The sequence below is a fragment of the Anneissia japonica genome, unplaced genomic scaffold (genome assembly GCF_011630105.1).
Source record: "Anneissia japonica isolate Jap-2015-1 unplaced genomic scaffold, ASM1163010v1 scaffold288026_len309160_cov177, whole genome shotgun sequence".
Classification (NCBI taxonomy): Eukaryota; Metazoa; Echinodermata; class Crinoidea; order Comatulida; family Comatulidae; genus Anneissia; species Anneissia japonica.
In genome coordinates, this window is record NW_022732402.1 from 58,369 (window position 1) to 68,861 (window position 10,493).

At 35.6% G+C, this 10,493-nt stretch overlaps 1 protein-coding gene across 1 annotated transcript; it reads right to left on the minus strand.

Annotated features, from left to right (window-relative positions):
• Nucleotides 1-4,936: 4,936 nt before the first annotated feature.
• Nucleotides 4,937-10,487, minus strand: LOC117115667 (monocarboxylate transporter 14-like). The gene is made up of 2 exons (XM_033259561.1): nucleotides 9,800-10,487; nucleotides 4,937-9,026 (listed from the first exon to the last, which is right to left on the minus strand). The coding sequence occupies exons 1-2, from the start codon at nucleotides 10,458-10,460 to the stop codon at nucleotides 8,821-8,823; spliced, it is 867 nt and encodes a 288-aa protein (XP_033115452.1). The 5' UTR covers nucleotides 10,461-10,487; the 3' UTR covers nucleotides 4,937-8,820.
• Nucleotides 10,488-10,493: the final 6 nt, after the last annotated feature.

A 10,493-nucleotide genomic window follows, 5' to 3' on the forward strand; every position in this document is an offset into this window, starting at 1 on the left:
TTTGGTATAACTGTACCTATCTACACTTTATAACAGGAGGTACTAGCTGCTGTTGTTGTAGATAATATACTAACATTTAATAACATCCAAGAAGGTCACAATTAGTTACACAGTGACATACATCACGTTAAGTCCGTGAAATTTCATAGGCCTAACGTAGGTAAACATAGAAAGAGCAATAACAGTAAAACTCGAGCGTCACGACACTGCGAAGTGTCTGCTCTTGTTCCTCGTATCGTACTCACTCGAGTCAATCCGAGATGGCTCGAGTGAAGTTTCATACAAATGTTTCGTACGGAAAAAAATCGCGGGCGGGGGGACTCGATGATCGGTTAAGGGGGCGCTAACTCGCAAAATATGTTGATTTTAGGTGATTTTTAACAACTTGACCGTGATTTTTGGGGAAGCCTGGGGAGGGGGGGGGGCGCAAGTAATTTTTTGAAGGGCGTGCGCCCCCTCCCCCCGCACGATCCCTAGATACGCCACTTTAGAAATGCGAATATGCCAGCAGTTGCGTTTGATCATTCCGAGCATTCGATTTACTTTAGCGACAGCAGCATTAGCGTAAGGTTAAATCTAAGATGGGAATCGATAATAACACCAAGATCTTTATGATGAGAGACTTGTTCAAGTGTAAAGGAACCAATGGAATAATTAAAAACAATGGGGTTGTTCTTTTTGAAAGGAACGGTAAGAATTACACACTTCGAAATATGAGAGCCATTTTCCAATCAGTGACCCAACGAGAAAATTTGGCCAGATCATCTTGAAGAAGCAACGAATTGTGGTGAGAAGAAATAATTCTGAACAGTTAGAAGTCATCGGCAAAGAGGAGATAATTAGACGAGAAAAGAGAAGGTATATCATTAATAAAGAGATTCAACAGAGGGGCCAGAGAACGGATACCTGCGGAAGTATCAGGCAATTTCGTAGAGATTGGGGTGTCGACGCTCTCTTTTTATAGGCGGCCTAACGCATTATACATTTTAAGATGGGCCTCAGGCATAAATAAATAAGTAAATAGGAAACTGGTGGCACGTAAAATATAAATTAAAATGGACACAATATACAATAATTGCCAATTCTACGAACGAAAGGACTAAAAATATACAACTAGCTCTTGAAGCTTCGTATTTATTTAAGGCTATTTCATTTATTTAGGTAAATTAAGCATGCTACCACGGTACGATGCTATCAAAACATTTTGTATTAAGTAATTGATTATCGGCACGCACGTTTTGTTAAAAGTTCGTTCAATTGTTATTGCTCAAGGTTTTGAATAACGACGGGTGATCCTATACTTAAATTACGTTTCAGATTCACTTCACTGCAAACATGGAGGTATAATACCTCCATGCTGCAAGTAGGTCGATAAATGTTCTATTCAAGTTGCTGATTTCCATTTCTTAGCTTTAGTTTTTTGTAATTTTGTGTTATTTTTCTTGGACGCGCCTTCCTTTTGGAACTGATATAAACGTTGAATAAGTAGATAAATACAACAGTTAGCCTATAGAACCAGCTATCGCAAAGAGGCATCTGTGGGATATGGATCACTCTTAACGACCAGACCATCTCTTGGGGGGGGGGGGGGAGATCCTGAACTTCGTTCTGACAAAAGATGTTTCAAGATGGTATTGGTTTTTAAATTGTTATGCTGTTACGTACAGAGTAAAAGCACCTCATCTCTCCTTATAAAGGGCAGTTAGATTGTATAAACAACAATAAGTAAATTAATTACATACTGCTGCATTTTTCTAAAATAAGCAATACATTCTTCTTGAGTTTTCTATCTATACCTGGAGTGCATTAAGCGGTTGAAGGTTAATCTACACTTTGGGAGAACTACTGAGATGAGTTTTTACTTCAATTTCTGCAAAGAACTAAATTATAATAAGTACGGGTACAATGAAAACATAATAATAGTGAGATGCATAACAGTGAGCTTAGAGAGGCGTAAATATTTAAATTAGAATACCTGTACAGTTTTCATCTATAATGCCATTATTTCAATTGTTTAGAAATGTTTTTTCAACAAACATTTTTATAGTGCCTACGAAAACATCTAACAAAAATGGCATTAAATGAATTCAAAGAAGACGAAGTATAGCTTCTGAAATCTATTCATGATGTTGGCAAAGTGTAAACTGAAAATATTTACTTCTCAACGACACAGAAACATACAAACATACTTAAGGCATTTATAATGCATTGTGCTCTATGATCATAGCATGAACGTATAATACATCTACCAAGTCTTTAGTTTTTACAATTGTTTTTGGGAAGGTATTTTTCTATGCCATATATTTTCACCCACGGTACCAAAAAGTCTATTTTAAAAGCTTTGTGTGGTTTAACTGTGACCAGGGGTATTATAGTAATATTGTATCACCAAAAGTATTACGTAAATACTTAAATGATCATACTGTACGTAAACAGTGTCTAGGCATAAGGATATTATAATTACAACAGTCCATTAATTTTCACTGTGTCCACTACACTGTTTCGTCCGACGACTAAGATATTTTGGCCTACTATATGCTTTCATCCACAAGCAGCTAACACTGCTTTCCCATATTCATATTCATGTGTATCAGTTCACCCAGGTTCACCTAAATGAACTGTTACACATAGCGCCCTCTATAATTTCTGCCACAACTGTATGGGAAAAAATAATGCGGCCCAGGGAGCCATTGAATCTGGCTTGTTTGAAAAAAAAAATGTAAAAAATTAGGACCTACTAACTAAGTAAATCGTTTAATTAAAATTTTCCTATTGAATTATATGAATACATTAACGCAGCTCTGGGTCATGTCCACTAAGGACAGTTAATAAACGATCATGCAGATGAACATGACCCCTGTTGCAAGATGAAAATTTTGCTCATTGTAGGCAAGCTTGCACTGACGCTACGATAAATTTTCTTGGGGAGGGAGACTAAGCTCTCCGACAACAGGGGGCTTGAGCTTGTATGCCTGAGGATGGGAGGGTTTGGAGGGGTGTCCCTTCTCCCAAGTGAGGTTTGAAAAAAAAGAGTCTCTAGATTGCCGGAAATAGCACTCTACGACTGTGAAAGCAGTGGCGGCGCTAGTGGTGGGGGGGGGGGGGGGGGGGGGAAAGGGTCACAACGCCCACTTTCCTGCATAGACCTATTTTAATACACTACTTAAGATAGGCTTTTTTTTCTCCATCTTGATTTCTGAGGTCAAAAGCATTTTTCTTTTTTTTTCCAATAATATAGTGGGGTAGAATAATCTTTTGAGAACATTTTTCAGAAAAAATTAATGTGATACTACCCTCCGTTATGGAGTTATGAATTTTTAGATAACATGAGGACAAGAATTCAGCCTCAAAGCTTATCTTCTGTTGGTGTTGGGTTGTTTGTCATCACTTAACGATGTGTAGCTATTCATGGAAAAGCCTTATACAAAACCAATAATGTCTATTGGTCGACTAAATATGACGTCTAAATGATTATGCACATCTCATCATTGCAGTTTGAGAACAATTATAATGCACAGAAAATTAGCTACTTTTAGTCACATAGCAAACAATAAATATCCAAAATATATCATTTCTGGGATGTGGCGGTCAGCCGTACTGTACGTATTGGAATATGTTTTTGTTATTTGTTTTTAAAAGTATCAAATCGCCGCTCCGAACACAGCATATTATAACTAAAACCAAAACATTTTCAATAAATAGTCCAAAAGTGCAATAAACATGTAAGTTGGAAGAACCCATTTCCAGGAGATTCGTTTAATGACATTGGGGGCGCTATATATTCTATGAGGAAATTTGATTTGATTAATTCAATATGATCTCAAACTTAACATACAGACACAAAAAATCTCGTCGACAGACGAAAAGCCGGCAAGAAACGAAAAAGAAATATTAGGATAACCCTGTAAGTCCCTTTTAGGGACTTAATTCCATCACAATAAACGGGTAACAGACAAAAAGTTAAAATAAAATCGATAAGGGAGATTAAAAAGGCAATGTGTAGGTGTAGGTACCAAACGAAGGGGCATGCCCACCTTAGGCCCACCATGATTGAGGTTGAGGTGGGCGTCAAGCGGCAAGTAGTTTACAAATCATTTATAGTTTAAAAGTTTACTTTATAAAATTAAGTAGAGCACCTTATTAAAAAAGTCACGAAATTACCAGCCCTTATACTGTATATACATTCCGTGGTTATGTTTAATTCTGCGGATTGTATTTTTGGCACTTAAAGGATTTTAGCTAGTTGGAAAAAAAATATATAAATGACTGCATGTCCATATTATTGGTAATATTCTACAAATTATTAATACATATTATTATCTTTGCTGTTTAGTTTTTAAAAATATTTTTAGATGCAGTTAAAAGTGCGGCAATTCCAAAGGAGAATTTGTTTTTTTTTATCGCGAACATTCTCTATAACTTGAGAACGCTTCATCCGATTTTGATAAGGTAAATTGTATTGGTCTTCTTTTTTAATGCTGCTTTACAAACAGTTGGTTACTATTACAAGAAACAACACATTATTTTTTTGTGAAACCCCAACCCCTCCCCCTGGATAGCTCATTTGCACTTTCACTGTACAGGAAAAGAGTGAAGCCAGCAGCGCCATATCCAAGCACGCCCAAATGACGTACCAGTCTAGTGAAGTTTTTGTATTTTTGTAAGTTTTTGTTTAAATTATTGTTAAAAATAACGATTCTTGCAATACTCAGATAACCACACGCATCGCAACTCTTGAAGTGTACTGATATGCGCCGCCTACGTTAATCTTAGCTGTAAAAATCTTGTACTTATTGTGTGCAATATGCTAATTATATAAATCAAACACGTTAAATTTTAAAGAGAAAGCTCGCTCTATATATGTACATTTCGTATATATATATATATGTCTCTCTCAACCGGTTGGGAGCAAAATTAAACGAACAAATAGACAAACTTAGAAGAATTCCATATGTATTTTATTACTACAAATTTGTTTCATATGGACAGCCTTCAAAAGCTGCCCACACTCATCAGGTACAAATACATAGTGAGTTGTCAGTTCAAGAATTACATGTATGCTAAGGGATAAGACGAATATACGTCGCTATGGTTCCTTGCAGTCCTACTATTAATGTTTAGCTGAGGTGCAGTGGCGGATCTAGGGGTGTGCCCCCACCCCCGACCACAAAAAAAAGAAATATAACACTCGTCGCCCCCACCCCAAAAATCACAGTTAAGTAGTTAAAAATCACTTTACTTTGCGAATTAACGTCCCTCAACTGATCATCGAGAGGTCCCCACTTCATCTTCGCGCGCCCCACCCTCCCATCAGCACCCCCATTTTAAGACTTCTAGATACGCCACTGCTGAGGTCTTAATATGGCTTAGTTGTTACACAATAAATGCTTTCTTGTGTCTACATGAAGTTACCAATTATTATTGTTTAATGTACCTAATTTGGGTAAATAGTTTAATTACTCCAAAATAACAGAGAAAATTCTTGTGTTGGCCATGTTTGGTAAAATAAAAAAATAAAAAATTAAAATGGGTAGGTCGGTAGGAAAAAAAAACATTTTAAACCATTGGTGTCTGTCTTTTTATAGGCCCAAAGATATCAAAGTTGTTGCCTCAAACGCATGGCATCTTATATTTCTCAGCATTTATTTTGCAACAAGAATACATGGCAATTTCACAATTTTATTCAAACACAACTCATCAGTTATCTCAGAGTGCGCCGTCAGGAGATAACGCTGCGTATTAACAAAGATCTTGTATTAATCATTGAAAAGAGCTCTATCACTTGCAAATAATTCGCAAACATTCAACAGTATAGTATAAGTAACAAAAATCTGCTCACCTAGCTCCAATCATGATGAGCGGCAATCAAAACAAACAGCAAGATGTCAATAATTTGTATTTAAAAAAAAAAAAAAAAAACCGCTTTAATTAAGCGTTCATAGTAATCTACATTGCTATGACAAAAAATATAGAGCACCTGCTAGTTTTGAGCATAAACAAATGATACGCATACGCAGGTATTATGGGACGACGCAAGCTACCGTCTGTATGTTTCTGTAATTACACAGTAATACCTATCACAGTTTTTTCTGTTGGTTCTCCACACAATATTAACAGCCTTTCAATCAGTTCTTAAGAAGTAAAACACTACAAAGCAAAAATCGAAACATTAAAAAAAAAATCAATATGAGGCTGGTAGACACTTTACAATAGACCTTTCCGGAGTGTCAATCAAACTTATCAACTGACTAATCAGAACAACGCTAGGAATACGCGCGCGTCTTACAAACACACGTGTTGTCCCACAAACGCACGTGTTTGCGTATGTTTTAACATTGTCGTCTTGTGGGACCTTAGCAACAATATCCAATGGGCAGGGCTTAGCGGAAAGGTCCATTAATGGACCTTTCCCCTAAACCCCGCCCCTTAGATATTGTTGCTAAGGTCCCACAAAACGACTGCGTAATTAAAAGCATACGCAAACATGTGCGTTTGTAGGATAGCACGTCTGCTTGTGAGAGACCTGTTTTGATTGGTCAATTGTTAAGTTCGATTGACACTCCGGAAGGTCCAAAAAGCTTTTGGTACAAAATTAAGAACTACACTACCTGCCAGTCAAAATCAAGAGTAACTAAAAATAAAAATTAATGAAATTCTGTAAAACAGATCTTAACCTACTGTAAAATGTTAACATGTTTAATTTTGTATTTCTCATGCTATTTTTATAACAATTTACAATATAAATATAAATATTTGCTTATTAAAATTTGATGTGTATAAAATTTGTAAACATTGTTCAAATTTTGAAAAGTATGTTCAAGTTCATACAAATCTTCTAATCTTATTTTATATTTAAAAGAAAAAAAACTACAGGTAATAAATAACAAGTATTTGATATTCCTTCAGATTTATATTGCGAAGAGTACCGTACATTCAACTTCATCATCTTCACACCATCTTTAATCTAGATACTCTGCTAAGATTGCTAAAGCAAATTAAAATAAGAACTAATTTCTCCCTTCTGCAATCTGACTAAACAATGCAAGCCATATGTGATAGTCATGGGGGGGGGGAACATGGCTCCCCGCCCCCACCACCACACCTTCAGAAAGGAAATAAAATAAAGGAAAACAAATTATTGATCACCCAAAATGCCTCATGGGATATTTCCGGTGTCTGTCTAGAAAAATCTTCCGGGCGGGTCCCCGGGACTCCCAGGAGTAGTTTTGTCTCTTGATCGGGGCCCCTTCCCCTTCCCCTTCCAGACATCTTAAGATCCACCACTGAATATTCGCAATCCACCAGTATGTAACTGCATATAAGTAAGATTCTAATGTTTATGCACTGTACGTTATGTATTTTTTAACACCATTTAACTTAATTTTATTTTAAAGTTATTTATGTGTATATTAAACCTTGAAAAAAGAATTTCATGTAAACCTTTTACATGACAATAGAGAAACTTGAACTTGAGCAGAGTTTAAAATCCAATTTGTCTAATAAGTAATTTCTCTAATTAAATTTTTTTCTTAAATATAGCATAATGTATAAGGTTTGTCTTAATTTGAAGATCCTCTATCCAATTATTCATATTTATTTCATTCACTCATTAGATAATAGGCTCACGCATCATGTAAAATATTATCACGACTGGTTATTAAGCAATCTAAAGCTGCATTTACACTAGACACGATAACTATACGATGACGATATATCATCGCGTCGTTTAAATTCTCTAACACTGAGCGCATTTTCATTATGTCGTTGTGTTGTTATCGTGTCATAGCTTAAAAGGTTGCAATATTTGAGAAAAAAAAATTTTTTAAGAAAAAGATTTAAACAAATTAAAAGCTAATTTTTTTGGGATTACAATTAACTTGTAAACGTTCCTATTCAGTAAGAAGTTGAAGCCAGGCTCCAGAGAAAAATAATGTTGATATGTTGTAAAAAATATCTGGGAAAAAAGGGGTGTAAGCACACATTTTTCCACTGAATACTCAAAAATCTGTATCTCCTTGGTGCCAATTGTCTCATTTTCTTTGTTTCTTGTTTCCTGATTTGTCTGTTTTACGTAATTTCTAACCTTTGATGTGATTTTGTAGGCCTATTTTTTATGTTAATTGAACTCAGTTTATTACTTTTTGATGTATTAATCTTGTGAAAGTAATTAATTTTATATCTGTAATTTTTATATTAATAATTAAGCATTTTAAAAACATAATTTCACAATTCAGTTTCTCAACTGCAATGTATTATTTTATGTATATATGATTTTACTGTGAATAAAGATACCAATATATATATACATATCTCAAAACTGTTCACAAGTTTTTTGTCAAACACACATTTTGTGCCTTTTAAAATGCAGTTGTACAGTACAACATCACATTTAAAAAAAAAAAGATTAAAACAATTTTAAGCTAATTTCTTTGGGATCAAAAGGAAGTGCAAACACTTAGTCAGTATTAAGTTGAAGCCAGGCACTGGAGGAAAAAACATGTTTGATTTGTTTCTCAACTGGCTGGAAGGAAAAGGAGTGTAACCACCCTTCCCCACCCCCAGTTTTTAAATATTCCAAAATCTGTATCATTAACTGTTCACACAAGTTTTTAGTCAAATACCATTTTTGTGTCTTTGAAATCAGTTGTACAACATATTTAAAAAATGTTTTTCCTCTGAAGCCTTGTTGTCTGTATTGCAGGCAGACTTCTGTTTCATGGATGCAATGTTAGTACGGACATGGCAGGTGCATTTCCATTATGACAATGCAACTTCCATGGTTTACTTTAAACTGCCATATGTTCTCCTCTCTTTCCATACTCATATGCTATGACCTTTAACCTCATATATGGTTTTCTGTTGCACGGTTACTGGGGTCAGCTGGACTGCATTATACATTTTAGCATTTTTACTTGTCCTCCCTAAAAATAGTTCAACAGCCAAGAAAATCAGAGGCACAATCAAATAAGATGCCGCCATGAAAAAGAATGCATCCCGGTAGCTACTTGTTAGGTCATATATCCATCCTGAAAAGAGATTGTTAAAGAACTGTTACTTTCTTTAATCTTAAGAAAAAAACACAGGAAACACAGGAGATGTTAATGAATAATTTACAATTAACTAGAACTAGAATATGTCTGAGGGAGACAGATACAGTATAATACAATATACATTATGATTTAAGGTGACGTAGTGAATTATACTTCATGCAGTGTTGGATGGTCGGCACTACTGCAGTACTTCTATTTCCAAATGAAATATATAGTATGAACACAATGGGTGCACTGCCACTTCCCCTGGCGATGATGCGACTCCCATTACGTATTTTAAACCAGACTGTGTGGTTTCCTAATCACCCAACACTGATGGAAGTAGATGTCACTGCTTTTACGAAATACCATGTTGTATTTGTTTTACTATACTGTACTTCATAAAAGCAAACCGTCCATCTATATCGGCAATTTTCAACTGTGTAGATAAAGTTACACAGTTTATATTATTTGGGTCGCACTCTTCCCCGTATCTGTTGAAATACGTACGCACAGGGAAGTAGTTGAAATGAAATGTTATTATTACCCAATTAATATTTATGAGGGGGGGGGGGGCTATTGTAAGATATAGTACACAGTAGGCTATTACTGTAAACACAGAATAGTACGACTGTGCATGGATGCAATATGCTGGTTAGTAGTAAAGCATTTAATACTGTAAACAGTATGTACTCACTCACATCTTGATAGGTTGTGACTGACCAATTAATAAACAACTAATAAATATTAACTGGAAAGTGTAAGCTTACCTGCAGCAAATCCACCAATCAGGCTGCCCAGTCCCCCGGGCACCTGCAGAATTCCGAATCCTTCATGAAAATATTTGTCCCCAAGAAATATGCGCACCACAACCGGAAGCAAGGGAACGTGGATACCAACATTATACGCAATAATGCCAGTTAAAATGAACAGTAATATAATGGATGAGCAAAATGGGTAAATCAACATTGCAATACTATCTATTAAAGACGACATCCAAAATAATTTATACGTTGATATCCAATTGAGTTGAATTGGCACAGCGTGAGTAAGTCGGCCAATGATGTTGCCGAATCCGTAGATGGACGCTATCAATGTTGACTGAGAGTCCGATAAACCAATATACGTTGCATTGGCTACCATGTGGACTAAAAATCCTGCATATCCTATAGATAGAAATACATTTGCAATTAATAAAGCTCCAAATCGCGGATATTGACAGAACAGAATGATCTGACTCTTTAAAGAACTGAAAATGTTTAATTTTGAATTACTTGCAGCTTGAGTGGTTTGAAGTTTGATAGCGGTTGAGTCTTCATCGAAAACCATATCATCAACCTTTTCATGTTCTCTTACTAAAGAACAGTCATTTTCCTTTTCTTGATGTTTTTTTTCTGTTTTCTCTTTCAGTTTTTCATCAGCATACTTCATAAGCAATGCAAGTACCAGGGCGTTGAGCGATAA